Source organism: Xenopus laevis, chromosome 5L (assembly GCF_017654675.1).
Source record: "Xenopus laevis strain J_2021 chromosome 5L, Xenopus_laevis_v10.1, whole genome shotgun sequence".
NCBI lineage: Eukaryota > Metazoa > Chordata > Amphibia > Anura > Pipidae > Xenopus > Xenopus laevis.
The window spans coordinates 968,998-986,894 of NC_054379.1; the positions used below are offsets into that span (position 1 = coordinate 968,998).

Genomic DNA, 17,897 nt, shown 5'->3' on the forward strand with positions numbered 1-17,897 from the left:
CTTGAACCAGTGTTGATCAGGGGGACATATTTAATAGCTCTATATACATTACATATATACATTACATACATGCCTACATAGTAGTTAGGACATTATGCAGTTACATGGGGAATTCCAGTGCCAGCATCATTGAGAAGGATCCACCCAACTCACCCGCTTTCGCTCCTCAAGGAACTTCTTTGTGTTGCTGCTATTCAGTTCCCTCACTCGCCTGTAAATAAAAAATGAAAGTCAAACAAAATATTAGAATAATGCAGGAGTTGAACACTATGTAGCTAAGAGAATGTCAATGAACATCAATCAATGCAGATAGAAGTCCTGGGTGCTTTCTGGGGTCTCTGCTGCTTCTGAGACTATTACACTGCACCCTCAAGGATGAATTGTATATCCAGTATTCCTGTTCTTGTTGTCTAAAGGAGGGTGCAGTGATTGTCTCACAGTTGGTTACATGTCTATGCTGGGCTTAGCAACGCCCCTCCAGAGACCCGTACAGTGATAGCACTGGATTGGGAGGGTTTCTATGCAGGAGGATTCTGGTTGTTGAGGCCTCTGGGTCATTGGACCCAACACAGGAACTGGAAGAACTGGAGAAAAGAAACCTCTAAATACTCATTATTACAAAGTCCTTAGCCTTTAGTTCCCCTTAAATCTTTTTGAAATTAGGGTACAGGGCTAGCAGAAGCACCTTTTCCATCCCTAGAACTTCAGGAACGACCTCATAATATCTTGGGGTAACTTTCTCCTTTTAGGAAGAAGATCTTTTTAATAGAAATTCGCCAATAAAATGAGAAACATCTGGGAAACTGCAACATTTTTGTACTTTCCACAAACAAATTTAAAGGGGGACTCTCGCAAAAATGAAAATTTAATATAAGCTTCAGCATACTGAAATAAGAAACTTTCCTAAATACAATCAATTAAATATTCTGCATCGTTTCTGAAATAATCAAGTTTATCTTCACTAATTCTCTCTTCTTGCAGCAGTTGGGTGTCAGATATTCATTGACAGTTACATCCAATATATCTTATAGGGGGGCTCCTTTTGCCTAGAAGATGTATTAGAGGTCACTCTATTAAACTCACCAGACATCGTGTCTCTCTACATGCAGAATTTGTGCAAAAGGCAGTTATTTTGTTACATTTTGTTTGTACTGGAATCAGTTATTTGAGTGATAACAGGATGAGGAGAAAGAGATGCTGAGAGAGGAATAGTGAAGATGAACTTGATTATTTCAGAAATGATGCAGAATATTTAATAAGGATCAAATGTGCACTGATACTCTGGGGGTTGCAGAGAGGAAAGGCATTTACACTCATACACTGGAAAACATGAAGCAAAAATACAGCAGCCAGTGCAGAGCTTTCCTATTGTACAACCCCCACTTTCAGGCATAGAAACAATCAACACCTCCGCCATCTTCTTCTTCACTTGAATGCAGACATGGAGGAACGGGGAAGGAACATGAGGATTTAGGAGGCACACATGATGGTTAACCATTTGCCTGCTGCAGAAAGTACATTCTAATAAGGCATTGTCTGTTGGGGGGAGAGCTGATGTTGTTCACATTTTGGGTCACTCTTTGATCTATGCTGTGCCACACGTTGGCTGACAATACATATCAATATCAAGCAGTTAAAGTGTTAAAAGAAGAAATAACAACCACTGGTAACTGCTACGCTACAGACAACTCCCCATTACCTGTGTTTCCATAAACCCCCCCACACAGACACAGTTTACTTCTTCAGATACACAACCTGAACCCCCCAAAAAGAGCGCTCACCTTTCTCTTTCAGCCTTGTTTTTGATAGATTTATCTTGGCTTATGGCTTTGCAGTTTTCCATGGACAATTTTGCTTGGTTGGCTTTCATCTCCTTGCTTTCCCTTTAGTTTGGAAAAATATACATGTAAAACTGTAAGTCCCCCGAATGATTGTTCATACATATAAGGCAGTAGTTTGTGACTGAGAATGCATTAACGTTTTTTTAGGACTAGACCGTTTTTCAGGAGAGCTATAAAGTGCACGATTGCACCACAGTTGCGGATGGCCACACAATATTGTTTACTGAGTCTCTCTTACGGATTCCCCTCCCTTGCCAGGTTGACTGAAGATGTTGAATGTGTCAATGGGACTTCATGATCTGCTTGAATTTTCCTTTTTAACCAATTACATCTCATCTAGTTTTAACTGTGAAAAAGAAATGTTGGGGCCAGTGGTTTTTAGAATTGTTCATGTTTTCCCTTTAAGGCCTAATATTGGCCTATGAATATATGACAACTTTGTTCTTTCAGCCATTCAGTCACAGTGTGAAGAATATCTATGGCTATGGTTGGTCACTCTGACCACCTTCAATTTAGACCTCCAAAAATATCAAGGAGAATAAACATTTTATGGCATATCTCATCCTAACTGGCTTTCAGGCAGGGCCCATCAGCTGCTGCTTTGAGCCCCATTTAAGGAAGTCATCCCTACAGTTTGGGAACCAATGGTAGAGTCTTAATAGGGATTATTGCCATTCTGTGGTGAAGTTCCTGACTTATTCCTTTCTGTTTTGTCTTCCCAGTGGCATTAAGAAGGTTTCTTTAGAGGCTTACACAGGCACTTACAAGGCTGAAAAAGAAATTGTAGAAGACTACAACACAAATGAAGCCTAAACAGCAGATGAAACAACTAATACAAATTTGAAATTTATGTTTCCATGGTCTAAATGATGGTACCCTAAACATCATATTATTATTTTTCTTCATACCAATATTAGTTTGACTAATATTCTAGCATTTTCCGATTGTGGGAGCTGGTATTGAGTTGTATATACTCACTTATCATGGGTCAGCTTGAGTTGCTGCATTTGTTGTGTGTGAATCCCGCGCAGTAACTCTTTGAGTAGCTCACACTGTTGGCTTAAATGGAGATCTCGGAGTGTTTGCTCTTCAGCGCTCTGTGTCTTCACCATTTCTGTGAACTCTTTTGTATGTTGAGCCACAATATCTTTCACCTAGCATCACAGAAATATACTAATACCATCAGCAAACTGTTTCCATTAAAACTAAAAAAAAAAAAGTAAAAAGGATCAAAAGACCCAACAGTTTTGGCCGTGCTGTTAAGATACAGTTAGGGTCTGGCCACACGGGCAGATTCAGGGAGATTAGTCGCCATGCGACAAATCTCCTCTTCTTCGCGGCGACTAATCTCCCCGATCTGCCTTCCCCCGGCCAAAATGTAAACTGCCTGGGGGCAGACACATGAAGAACTTCTTTTTCCAAAGTCGGCCAATGTTTCCTTGTGAGGCAATTAAGGGCGACTAGAGAAAACAAAGTGTTCTGTGTGCCTGCCCCCAGGTGATTTACTTTTTAGCCAGTGGAAGGCAGATCGGGGAGATTAGTCGCTGCGAAGAAGAGGAGATTTGTCCAGGCGACTAATCTCCCCAAATCTGCCCGTGTGGCCAGAACCTTAAGGTTTCTAGATCTCTAATTACATTAGCTGGAGAGAGTCTGTACAGTAGCAATCTATCCAAAGATAACAGGGAAGAATAAAGAGAGAAAAAGAGATATTAGGCATGATTTACTGTAATGCTGAAAAATTCCTTTCTCAAACCATATTACTCAAAAGCAAGATGTTCTAGATCTGTAGATGGAAACTGAATTGATCATTTAACAGTTTTACCATTAGACATGGGGGTTATATTTGTTATAAACTGCGGGGAAAATAAATAAGACAAAAAAACCCCAAATATTTTGTCCATATCTGGACATTGCATTTATAAACCCCATCATGGTTTGTGTCTATACAGCAAATAGGATTAGCGACATAAACAGGCAGGCTGTGTAAATGGCAGGAACTCTCCTCCACGTGACAACACAATAATGATACAGACAAATATCAGGCAAATCAGTAAATGATCCATAATATAATGATCCATAACATAAGAAATGTTCTGCTGCTGACGTCAGTGTCTTTGCAGAAGCCCAAGTGTTGAACATGATGAAATGCTGCTCAAAGGCATTTACTGGAGGCAGATACACCACCCAGTGGAAACTATCTGATGGGGTCTGTACAATGGTCAGTCAAATTGTTAATCATTTATTAAAGTGTTTGAATGGTTGTGTTTTACTAGTATTTTATTTGTTTAATATATTATGGATTCCAGCCTGGGAAACCTAGTTTGTCTGCACCATTATTTGCATTTTGTTCAATACAGAATTGTATATGTCAATTTCGCTTTTCTTCTATCTTGGGTTTCTTCTATCTTTTGGCTTTTGTTAACCCCCATTTGGGTCCAAAATTGGAGGACCCTCTAATGGTGGGAGGGCCATGGAGTGGTGTAATAAAGGCCCTGCTGTAACAAGCAGGCTCAACTGGATTGGCTGATGAGCTTTTACACCTTTTTCTCCTGTAACTCACTATGGGGAAACAGTTCAAGGCTATTCTGAGTCAAATCAGAGACTGAATGAACAAAGAGTTACAGACATACAGGTATGGGACCTGTTATCCAGAATGCTATGGATCTTTCCATAATGTGGGTCTTCATACATTAAGTCTACTAAAAAATCATATAAACATTAAATAAAGCCAATAGGCTGGTTTTGCTTCCAATAAGGATTAATTATATCTTAGTTTGGATCAAGTACAAGCTACTGTTTTATTATTACTACACAGAAAAAACAAAAAAAGAAAAAACATTTTTAAATTTGGATTATTTGGATAAATTGGAGTCTATGGGAGACGGCCTGTCTGTAATTCGGAGCTTTCTGAATTACGGGTTTTCAGATAATGGGTCCCATAACTGTACGCAGGTCCTGCTCCCTTAGTGCATTCCAACGTATGGCTGCCCAAAATTTCACTGAACTGCTACTTACATAAGCCCATTTATATGGTGAGCTTTTGCATTTCCAACAAACAGATCAGCGTGGGAGTCTGGTGTACATTTAAGTTGATGCACAGTTTGCAATAGGAACTGCAATTCATTGAAATATGCAAATTTACAGTACAGGCGCAAACCAATTGTCTGTTACCCATGCGCAGGGTACAAGAAAGGAAGCAAATCAAATCTCCCAGCATACTCGCAGCATACTCCCAGCATACTCCAACACGTTAGCAAGGGTACAAACATGGTCAGTATTAGGGATGGATTCTCCAAGCAGCATTACTTGTTAAAACTTCTCCTTTCAATGAGGATCCTACTCGTCCCTTAACTCTCTAGCACTTGCACCCCAGGCAATAGAAAATGAGTGTAATGTGACCACATGAGAAATGAGTGCTCCTGCCATTACCAAGACGGAATGTTTGTACAGAATTATAAACACAAGGAAAAGCAAATCAAGTCGCTAAAGGAATGGGGACTACATTTATTAACTATGATATCAGATCAAGGGCACCACTAAAGGACAAGGAATCAAAATCAACAATAGTCTCACTTGTAACACTTTCTTTAGGCCTTTGTTGGGCCAACAGCAGAGAAGGAGAGAAGGGTGCTAAACTCAAAACATTCAGTTCAGTTTTGGCCAAAAAAAGCAGTTTTGCTAGGGAGGCTCTATTAGTTAGGCTTTCAGAATAACTTCTGTTGAGCTTCATACTGTGAGGTCGAGAACACATTATACAATGCACATTTACATTTAACTTGCTGGTTATCCTCGAGGGATGGGTCACAGTAAAAGCACATTCCAATATAGTAATATTAATCAAAGTGCTAACATTGTTCTTTGAAATAAAATGGAATGTTTATTGCCACATCATTTCAGCCAGAAGCACAACAGGAAGATGAAGAGCCTTTTATAGAAATCATTTCAGTTATTTCCAGACAGTAGATTGTAATGTAAGCAGTAAATGGCTTTACCAAGGCTTTTTATAGAGTAGAACTGTATGGAAAACAAGGGGACTGCATCAACCACTTTCTACTGTGGAACCCTGTAATATTTATAGCGTAGACTTGACATAAATCAGATGAACTGCTTATATAACAAAGGAGTGATGGAAGGGGGACGTGGGTGGAGAACAAGTATCATGAGATTAGTGTGATGTGTGACAATAATGGAAGGTAGAGGAGGTGGTGTCAGTATATGATGGGGTGAGGCACAGAGGGAAATAATTTAGGTATCATATTGAGAGAAGGGAGATCCACTGATGCTGCTGAAGATAAGGAGTAAAGTCACTGATAGGGGTTTCTCTTCATGAGTTTGCCAGCTGGATGAAGTTAGCGGGTGTAGAATAAATGCAGATTATGGGTGAAATACTGCACCAAGGGTATAAAGAGGAGTAACTGTGGTGGCTGAGAGGGATAGATAGGTGGTCCTTAAGATACGTGGCTTAAGAAAGGTGGTCCAAACACTTTAGTTTTAGTTGAAGGTAGAAATAAAACAAAGTACACACAAATTCCACTGAACGGAATGAACGACAGAGGCATGGGAGAAGTGAGGGCAATGGTGATTAAAAGTGGTAAATGCAAAGATGTGTCTATCATCCTGATGAAGGGTGGGTGTTCCCCCCCCCGAAACATTGATGTTTGGTGGCTGAATAAAAGGGGATAATCCCCAACTGCACTAATCGGTGTGTGTGCGGATCCGTTTCTTTTACACATTGGTTGCTAAGGGACCCGGCCGGGTCAACGGAAGGAACGCACCACCAGCTTGCAGGATTGGTGAACTACAGGTGTGCGGTAGGATAATTACATTGTCTATCACACCCAGTACAGCACAGCCTTTTGTAGAACTTCCAATAATAAGGTATTCCAATAAAACTCTCAGCATCTCACAAAACCAAACCCGTGAAATGAGCACTTAGAATATATCATATATACGACTGCTTCATTTGATTCAAGGGTGGGTTTGTGGCTCTGTGTGTTAGAACAAGGTCACAGATTATTGCACCTATGCCAGACCCTTGGAATCCCACCTAATTCTATTGTGTGATATGATATATATTATATATAGACTAATGCAGACACCAGTATCTGCTTCTAGCTGACCACCAACACGGGCTTCATTCAGGGATCTGCAAGGACATGGACAAAGCTTCGCTCTTACCTTACAACCCCCAGCAACCAATGAAATGCTTCCATGCATTATTCTAATTCTGCACTTAACAAGAAAAATGATTTAGTAACCCAATGAAATCTTTGACGTATCTAATAATTTCCTTTTGGGACTAAATGTCCTACTTTTTGTTGTCCTTGAGGGTCATTAGTCTAATCAATGAAATCTCTCTTCCGGTTGTGCTACACAAGATTAAAGCTACAGAATGGCCTGTCTGGCTTGAGCAGCTACCAGGGAGCCCCCATGGAGGTTGTGACACGGTACAAAGACCCCCGTTTTCTTATCATGTGGACTGCCTCATCTGAAAGGGCAAAGTGCCTGCATTTGGGCACCTGAGAGGGCGGCACAAGGGCATCCGTTATAACTCTGTCCAGCCATTCACATTCTCACTGCTGCACAACGGCCTGGGGAGCCCTGTTCTCAATGTTTGTCTATGGCAGCCATTAAATACAGGACTCACAGCAGTGTCATTTGCATTTAGCACCAACAAGATGAAGAATGAGCCCAATGACTATTGCCTGGCACAAGGGCTCTGTCCATGGGTCATAAGGGTTGGGAATTTCCCAAAAGTATTTTATATTTTAATTTAATATTTTAAAATATTTATCTCTAATTTATGATAGTCTGATCTCCTAACATCGAGTCACAGCACAAAAACATGGAGTAATGCCTGTTGCCCATTTCTGCCAATTTTTATCAAAAATATAATGTGTGAAGTTTTGGAGTTTTTTTTTTAATAAACTCACAATTTGAACAACTCAAATGTCTGCTTTTTGAGTTAGCTAAAAAAAAAGCTTGAAAAACTTGAAAATAACAAATTTTAAAAATGGCCTAGGACAACTCCCATTGACTTCTTCTACATGAACTCGCAAGCTTTTGGATGCCAAAGTTTTACATTTAAGTTTTCAGAGTTTTTTTGTGTTTGTTTATTTTACTAAGCATTTGCGTTTTTGAAAATATAATTTGAATTTGTAAGTCTTTGTGCAAAAAAATTCGAATTGTGGCAAAATTTCAAAATTCGAACACTGACAAATCACCCGCTTAATGTCTCTATTGTAAATAGCATTTTCTAACAATACAGTTCAACGTTTACACTAATGCATTATGATTAGGGACAGTCTGAAACCAGGATTTCGTGGAGCACTTTTTGCAGAATCTGGTTTCAGCCAATAACGATAAGATGAACCCTTCAAGTCACATGACTTTACATTTTTGTTTTGGTTCAATATTCAGACAAACCTATTTTTGGAGGATTCATAATTTGCCGAATACAAATATTATGGATTTAGCGCATCCTTATTTATTATATGATCCAGGAATATAAACCACCACCAAACGACACACTTACATATATAGATATAGATATGAAATACAAATCACCAAACCACACCAAATCCTTAAAAGCTTTTAATGAATGTCACACAGATCAAACACAAATTGATGGGAACAGAAAAAAAACCTCATAGCTCAGTTTTCAATATTTCATTTCTTGATTTGACTTTCCCTTAGCTGCACCAGCTTTATTCCAAGCAAGGTTTTAATTCCCATTTACTTATTTATTTTAAATACCATTTTGCTTCTAATGTGAATGTAAATCTTCAAGTCTATTGAGAAGCGCCGCAGTCATTCACATTTAGTTCATTTTCCATCAAGTCAATCTGAGATACTGAAAACTGCTACAAGGTTTTTTGAGGACGATTATGGCAGAAAAGGAGAGATAAAAAAAAAACATAAAAAAAAGTAGTAGACTGGAATTGTTAGTTGCTTTTTCGCCCTACAGATTTTCCACGTACTACGAATGTGCTGTTAGTCGTGAGCAATCACAAGGGATTGGCGTGAGTCAGAATGGAAAGCTACGTGAATGATGGGGAACAATCTCTTACCTTGGATTTATGATCTGAAGTTAATACCTGAATTTTATTTTCTGTTTCTTTCTTCATTTCAAGACAGTGGCTTGCTCTAAATGGCAAAATATGTTCCACAGTTAGTTTCCTCTCCTCAAATAAGTCATGTCTTAGTTACTTGCCAAATGTTTGATGGATTACGACAATAATCTGGATGTTTTTGTGATCAGAAAAATCTGTATTTCTACAATGTGCCTGATTATAGGAAACCTGACTATTTATGAAAGAGTATTTGCAACCACAATAAAATATAATGTGCAAGAGTCATGAATTCTCTGTTAAAAATAATGCTTAGTGATGTCATCAGTTATAATCGGCGCTTAGTGATGTCATTAGGCCTCTCTGACGTTTATTTAAAAAAATGATGTACCCCTGTTATAAATTATGAGGATATTAGGGGGGTTAGTTCTCAAAGTCCGATTTTATCTCAACATTTTCTGCTGCAAACTCCGACCAAATCTGCTCTGGTTTTTTACACTTATTTAGTACTACATTTTCCAAAAAATTTGCTTTGCGGGATAAAATCCTATTTTTACGATTTCTAATATTTTTTGCCCGAAAACTCTGAAAACGTCGGGGTATTGCAAGAAACCCAGCGCACATCAAAAAATCATTGGGACTTCTCCCATTGACTTACTGTATATGCAACCTCAACAGGTCTGAGATGCCGGATTTTCTGATTCGGACTTTTCCATTTTTAAAAAATTCAAATTCCAATTCGTGATTCCAACATTATTTTTGTGATTTTTGCATTCAGAGTTTAGTAAATAACCCTGTAGAAGTCATCTTGGAAGAAGTTATATGGCCTTATAAGCTCATATATTTTAAAAAAGGGGTACAGTATTCTCTATATGTTTTACAAAGAATAAATAGGCTCAGCAAAGTCAACGACTTTCCACTTGGCCACTATAAATATTACAAAATACACTTTCATAAAACTTTTATATCTTTCATTTTCCCTTTGGCAGGTCTGGCTTTGAAAAGAATTTTTGATCTGATGTGTAATTACCGAAACGGACACTTCCAAGAAAAGGCAGTACCGACTGCAGAACTGAAAAGATCTTTGATTTGATAAAAAACATGAGAGTCTCCGTTTTACGTCTATTTTGAATTTCAGTTTGTTCTATTAATCCTCAAAAAGAATTTTTCTTTTAAAGCTAAAAACAACTTTTTGTAACTAATTTCTATAATCCTAAACAACGTCAATGAATAGATCTGGATTTATTTAATGAATTTAGTAAATTCACCTTCAGTTATAAAAAGGAAAACATCAATCATTAGTTATACCACTGAAACGCTTTTAATTTTAATTTACATGTAGTGGAGTGTTTTGGTTTCCCAACAGCACTCTATCACCTGTGTCAGGTCTTTTATCCAGGAACCTGTTTTCCAGAATGTTCTGATATACAGCAATGCCACTGTCAATGTCACTACGTCTTCATTTGTGGGTTACTTCTCTTTAATAATATTAATAAGAACAAAGTGCCTTGTAGTTGATGGTAACTAAGCTGCATAATTACACACTGATGACAAATTTGATTGGGTGTTTTAAATAGACATTAACCTTTCAAAAAAATGTTTAAACTGACATTCCTGATTCTACAAATTGAAAGGTTCCCATAATAATCTGCCTCTGCACCATGACCTCTAAAACCTTTTTCCAACCCCCATTAGGCCCTTAGTCAACTTGTACCACTGTGACGTGATAAGAGTCTGGGACTTAAGGTCCCACAGTGGAAAATCAGAGAGAGTTCAAACTCCACAATCCATCACTTCACAATGGAACAAGGTGAGGAAGGGGTTGAATAACTCTGTGAGCCTAATGGGGGTTGGAAAGTGGGTCCCAGAAGTCAAATAAATCTAAAGAAAGAGGTATGTCTGAACCCAACTCATCTGAATGAGCTCATGACATAATGGGGATAATTTTGCTTTTAATGCATTCTGCTCCATATTTAGGAAAAAAAATACTCAAGGTCCCAAGTATTCCAGATAATATATCCCACCTGTTATCTAGAATGCTCTGGACCTGGGGTTTTTCAGATAAATGATTTGGGTCTCCATATCTTAAATCTACTAAAAAATGATTTCAAAATTAATTAAACCCAATAGGATTGTTTTGCCTCCAATAAGGATTAATTATATCTTAGTTGGGATCAAGTACAAGCTACTGTTTTATTATTGAAGAGAAAAAGGAAATCGTTTTTAAAAATTTTAATTATTTTTTTATCTCTATGGGAGATGGACATGCCATAAACTGGAATTTTTAGACAATGGGTTTCTAGATAATGGATCTCTTCCCTGTAGTAGGAATAAAGTCACAGTGGTAAATACAGACCTGCTGGGTAATTAAATGATTGGTATTGCCATTTCTTGATATAGAATCTCGCCAGCGATCAATATTTAGATCAAGGGACCTTTTGTTGGTAGACATTTGTTTTCAGTGTATGCTAGGATTTTATAGTTATGAATCTATTAAAAGATCACCTATTCTATAAATTCATTCATTTTTTTTCAGGCATTTCAAATGGTAGGATCAACTAATTAAACATCAAAGGGTTCCTAAATATGCAAATGTACAGAAGTGTGGTACCCTTGGCTACTAAGCCGATAAATTTGATTTTTTTTCCCCCTATGATTCAAGGCAAATGCTTTACCGTTAACCCTTGAATCAGGAACCAAGACTATAGAAAAGACCCGTTAAAGAGTGGGGCAACTGAAAGAACTGAAAATACCAAACAAAACACAACTGTTACATAGGGTTTGAGATTTTGTGTATTTGTACAAATTAAAACAAATCTAAATTAATATGAGTGCTTGCTGTTTAAGTATGCCATAATAATAATTATTAGGGGTGCTTGAGGTGGCTGATCCAAGGCTGCCAAGGGACTGGGGGGTTGCTCGTGTAGGGGGCACAATGGTACCATCCTTCAAGAACAAAAACACTATTCCCAGTTTAAAAAAAAAAGAAATAATTATAAAAAAATATCATCTGCATATGACTAAAATCCATTCAATATTAGTTGGATTTGTTAGCACCTATCTACACTTGCCAGGTTTGTGTATCTGTCCTAATCAGAGCACATGTCTCCTGGCAGTTCATAGTCTTGGAAGACTCTTTGTTGTGATTTGGAACCTGTTATACTGTAGTTTGGGTTTTAACCAATGTCACTCTTACCCTTTCTTCTTGATTGATTTCTCTAAGGTCCTCTCCTGAGATACTTTTTCTTTGTCAAACTGTGCCACTATTTTGTCAACTTGTGTGCACTGTAACTTCTGCATAGCGCTTTGCTCCTGGAAAACAGTATCTTGGTTTGATTAGACATTTAGCACAACACTCGGCTCTTTAACTAATACTGCTCAACATCTCCCATTCACTTCAATTATCTTCTTCATTCCAGAGGAACTGTAAATGTCATTACCTTTGACTTCATTACATTACAGAACACTGCTTTTGCAATGAATAGATTCAAACCTTTGGTCATACCTACCATGAAGTTGGTGTTGAGCTCCTTTCTACAACAGAGTGTTTTAATAAAAATGCTTTATCAGTTAGGGCTCCCAGATTCTTTTTTCAAGGAATCTCTAGTCTCACAACTCACAGCACAGTGGGCTTGGCATGGTGTCTAAGTAATATGAGCTATGGAAGGTTCCACTTTGCACCTACTTGCACATCATAAATAGATCCCTATAGTCTGTCCCCCACCTCAAATAAATTTCCGTTTATCACCAGATCCTCATCTATCTAACACCCCTTACTGCTTCTCACAAACAACTACATGACCCCCTATTTACATCTCTATTTATCACTATCTTACCTATGACACGAAATATGTTGGTTCTTTACTATAATCCTTGGTAATACCTACATAAGCAGCCATACTAATGTTTAAATGAATTCTGACACAACAATATCCAATAGCCCCATCAGGATCGATCTGACACATGCAAAGTTATGCAAAATATTGCAGCTGGTTATTTATCTTGCTGATTTTCAGTTTTCCATGTAGATGGAAAGCTACAACCCTTCAAGGTACAAGACTTGAAACGTACAAGGAAGAAAAGAAAAATTATGTTCCCATTAATTTCCCCAAATAATGATCTTTGTAACATCTGATTATTACATTGCAAGAACTGCATAGAGTCTAACAATAAAAGATATATTTCTACTTTGAGTATACTGAAAAACTTGGGTTGCTTGATTATTTAAAATAGGATTAGGAAAACCATAGAGTATAACAAGACTTCTACTGAGCAAAGTCCAATAGCTATGGAAGTGCTTCCATCTTCTTCAGGCTTTAATGGAGTTCATTGACTTTCTACAATACAATATTCATTCATATAAACACAATTAAAAGCTTTACAAGTAAACTTCAGCAACTGGCAACCAAGCAGAGGTGCATTCGTGTTCTTCCCAAGTCCAAGCTATAAATGACGGCACATTATACAGTAGATGCCATAATTATTACATATTTAGGAACTTGAGTTGGCTTTACAATCTACAATCTCAGCAATAAACTAATAGAGAATCTACTGTTTTTCAAGGGAAGTGTGTTTTTCATGAATGCATACGCCCTAGATGTTTTGGATAAGGGTCCTTTCTCAAATGTGGAGCCCCTTGCCTTTTGGCCTTTAAACACTGGAAACCCCAATATGATTATTTTACCATAAACAAGGGTTTATAAGTCAATATCAAGTACAAGCTTTGGGGGCATATAGGGTTTACATTAGCGGAATGATAAAAACTGATTTCTGGTTACCACTTTCAGTGAATCAGCCAAACTGAATTATAATAAAAAAGAAATAGCAAATCAATCAAAAATAGCTTTCTGGATCAAAGATCCAATACCTGTATACAGCTTTAATTTATAACAAAATGTAATTATACACATTAATCACGAGGTGATCCTTTTCTAAATACTAATACCCTTTGATAGTAGAGAGATCAGAATAAATGGACTTTCTTAACATTTCAGTTTCTCTTAGAGGTAGTTCTTACATAGCTAGCTTGAAAGGTACAGCTATAAATTTCATTTGGGCCTATTGGGTATACGATTGATATTTCACTTTTTATTGTGACATTTGGGTCCAAAATAGATGGGCATTTGGGTCACTGAGACCCCCTACAAGATGAGCATTTGTATTTCCAGGGCTAAGGCTGGAGGAGGCTTATGGTGGAACAGATGAGTGGATGGCATATGGAATCAAATTTGCATGCAATATATATATACTTTTTAGTACAAAGAATGACACAATGACAACTGCCTATTCTCTGCATTCAGAAACACACATTTCAAGCCTGTGATAAAAAGTACCGGTGTTCAACAGCAATCTATGTAATTTCAATCATAATAGTAGCAATAAAAATCCATGAATGGCTGCCAGATAAAAGGAATCTGATGGCTCTTATTTAGTCAGTCAACGGCTCAGCACAGTAAAGCCATGGAAATATTTCTAAGAGCACAGAAAAGGGGATATTTGCAAAACATATACTGTATCCATGGTTTAGCATATGGATGAGAATGCAGAGGATAAGACAAGGTGAAATAGAGTAGGAATCCATGGAGCATGTAGGTGTGGGACACAATGAAACAGTGGAACTGATGTGGAGCAGCAGAAAGATGGTTGAGCTGGATCTATAAAACTTAAAGGAGAAGGAAAGGTTAAAACTAAGTAAGCCTTATCAGAAAGGTCCATCTAAATATACCAGTAAACCCCCAAAGTAATGCTGCTCTGAGTCCTCTGTCAAACAGCACATTTCTTTCCTTCTATTGTGTACACATGGGCTTCTGTACCAGACTTCCTGCCTTCAGCTTAAACCTCATTGCCCTGGGCAAGAGCATGCTCAGTTTGCTCCTCTTCCCCCACCCCCTCCCTTCTCTACTGTAATCTGAGCCCAGAGCAGGGAGAGACTCAGGCAGGAAGTGATGTCACACCACATTAATACTGCAGCTCCTATTCTAAACAAACAGAGAGTTTCTAGAGCTTTTTACTCAGGTATGGTAAAACATTCTACAGAATAAATATAGCATTCTAGCTTGCACTATTGCAGCTAATCTATTGGCAATAAAATGCCTCCGTAGCTTTCCTTCTCCTTTAATGATGAAGTCACAACGCAAGGGCCTGAGAGGAAAGAAAGGCAAGGGCCTGGTCAGGGAACAAGGCAAGGAAGAGCAGAAAGTCAGGGGCATGGGGAGCACAAGGCATGATATCTGGAGAAAAACAAGTAGAAAGGACCCAAAAAAGAAGAGTCTGAGATTAAAGAGAATTTATCTTGTTTTATAACTAAAAAACATGGCACATTGAGTATTCTTCCTAAGTGGCTTCTCTGGAAAAATGATGAAGCAAGGGCAGTAAGGAGATGTTTCTAACAATAAAACTGTAGCCCAACTGAGTTAATAAAGCAATACATAAATAGTAAAGCATTTTCAATGTAAAGCAAAAGCTGAGTGGCTGTGCAGCAGTTACCTATGGGCTATGTGGCTTCAAACAAGAGTGAGGCTGAAGTTTTTGTATTGGAGTTTTAGTGCAGATGAGACAATGGATTAGGTACAAAGAATGAAACATTTTTCTAAGCTTTCCCTTGAAATGAATGATATGCACAGTGCCTCATACTGCAAACACAGTACCGAACCCCTCCCTTGTCCCTTCCTTCTTCCATGCTTTCTTGGGCTCAGTGTTGAGCTGATAAAATCCTTTGTGCCACTTACATTCAAGTCCCCCACTTTAGCATGTATTACTATATGTTAAAAAATTATTTGCTCTCACAACATATGTGAGCCAATTCCAGCCAATGTCAGTCAACTTCTGAGTATACAAATGAACAAATCAAATTTGCACACAGAATCAGTGCAGAACAGTAGATACAATGACGCCTGCGGGGAGAACATTCCTATTTATAAACTGAGCTCACATGTCATTGAGTTTCCATTAAACAGCAGCCCCTCATGTTCTGAAATGAATGGTGCCATCTAATTCCAATTAAAGAGGCTGAAGCACTCTGCTCATAAGAGCTTTTAATCCAAAAAAAGATGATTAATTGTAATACAATATTTATAATCTGTCAACCCTCACTTAGACTTCTGCTGTGTTTAGCCCATGAAGCCACCATACAACTATATAATCATAATATCTATTTACATTTCCCAAGATTCCTTCTTCTACTTCCGTCCAACGTCACTGAACCTTAGTACAAAATATTTAGCATAAGCAATTTACTTGAGTGATGGAGGAGATACTGTGTGAGAGAGAGGACACTTGTGCACCTAACCCTATGCAGGAACCAATGGAAGTGATAACTGGTGTGGTTCTCCCCCTATTTTTGTCCCTCATTGTCATAACAGACCACCAAGAGTACAGTTACAGTGCACCAAGAGTATCCAGAACAGCAACTAGCATTAACCTCAGCTATTATTCTGATGAATACTTACATGGATCTCCCATTCAATACCTTGAGGGTAGCCCCACATTTGAAGAACTTATATATAATATTTATAAATAATAAGGCCACAGGTTCATTAAAAGACATACACATGTACATACATGGGTTGTAGTTCACCCAGTGAAAGGTCTCCAGGCCTAGAGGTTTAAAAGTGATATGAGAATTATGTGGCCTACAATTTGCATGGTGCAGATTTAAATCCTCTACCCAATGGGTTACATATGAATTGATGTTGGTGCAAATGCCTTCAAGCTTTAGATCAGGCCTCTTACTGTGCTGGATGAGCAGCTTTCTTTATACTCATAACTTACTTTTAAGTGCTTCTTTTTCAGCGCAGAGACCTCTTTCTGCTGTTTCTTTTGCTGCTTGAGGAATGCCTAAAAAGGAGCCCAATAAAGTGGTAATTGCACATTATTTGAATAAAATGAATGCAGACAGATCATATAGTGAAATACTAACTAGTAACACAGGCAATCCTGAGTGTCCAGAAATACAAAGCTGCTAAGTAGGGTTGCACATCTTAAGCCAAGTCACTTCCATCATTTGATTTGGCAACATGATGTCCAATTCCCAACGACTGCTGAGGAGGTGCATGCACACTAGAACTCAACCCATGGTACTGACCCAGTGCATAAGCTGATGGTTGTCAATCATGAAAACCAAATCTGAGAACATTGCTATGGAGCTCAGCAGGGACAAGTAAGAGGAGAAGAGCTAATTGGGGGAAACTGGGGAAGGGGCCTCTAGTAACTCTAGTTTGATGACTAACAACAATTTCACCATCAGATATCTTCCATAATGGCTTGGCAACATTAAGGGCTATGGCACATGGAGACTTTTCTCTGCCAGTGGCTGGGGCAGTCGGGCCTGAAAATACTCCTGTCACATCCCAGTCTCTTAAATGGTTAGAATATGCCTGCTGTGCCATCAGCCTCAAGAGCAACTAAACTATATTGCTGCTTACTTCTGACTAATCTTCTCCATTGGAACCAAGGAAATTGTTTCTAACACCAAAACACTACCTACACATTGAAACTCATGCACATGGGTACGCAGGTAACTATTGTCTATGAGGTTTATTTAAGTTGGCCTTAAATATAACTCTTATTAAAAATGATTCTTACATCAATGAAATTCAGCTTTAACATTGCTTATACATATATATATATATATATATATATATACACACACACACACACACACACACACACATAGGTATTATTAGACTATTATTGCACCAACTTGAGAACATCATATGGAAACTCACCTTCATTTGTTTTAATTCTTCTACCTTCACCTGAGGAATATCGATAGCTGGAAAAATAAGCAAAAATTTGGTATTTTAGCAAATAAATGGCAAATCATACAGTAGCACAAAATAATTCAATATAAATGTTACATTAACCCAACACACACACCTTCATAATATCTCCAGTTCTCTGCAGTTAAATAAGTAAGAGGAGGGAGTATGAGTTGGTAGGTTCACACTGGTTATACAGTCACAAGTGCAAGGAAAGCACTGGAACA

At 38.1% G+C, this 17,897-nt stretch overlaps 1 protein-coding gene across 4 annotated transcripts in view; it reads right to left on the reverse strand.

Moving 5' to 3' along the window:
• Window positions 1-17,897, reverse strand: part of plcb4.L (phospholipase C beta 4 L homeolog) — a 119,234-nt gene that overhangs the window by 5,132 nt on the left and 96,205 nt on the right. For 3 of the 4 annotated variants that reach the window (XM_018262489.2, XM_041562428.1, XM_041562427.1), the window contains exons 30-36: window positions 17,638-17,684; window positions 16,682-16,747; window positions 12,108-12,223; window positions 8,912-8,987; window positions 2,820-2,995; window positions 1,782-1,883; window positions 154-211 (exon numbers count right to left, since the gene is read on the reverse strand). In XM_018262489.2, the coding sequence (XP_018117978.1) occupies window positions 154-211; window positions 1,782-1,883; window positions 2,820-2,995; window positions 8,912-8,987; window positions 12,108-12,223; window positions 16,682-16,747; window positions 17,638-17,684 (641 nt within the window). The remainder of the gene's footprint in view (window positions 1-153; window positions 212-1,781; window positions 1,884-2,819; window positions 2,996-8,911; window positions 8,988-12,107; window positions 12,224-16,681; window positions 16,748-17,637; window positions 17,685-17,897) is intronic. The other variant, XM_041562429.1, reaches the window with a different exon arrangement.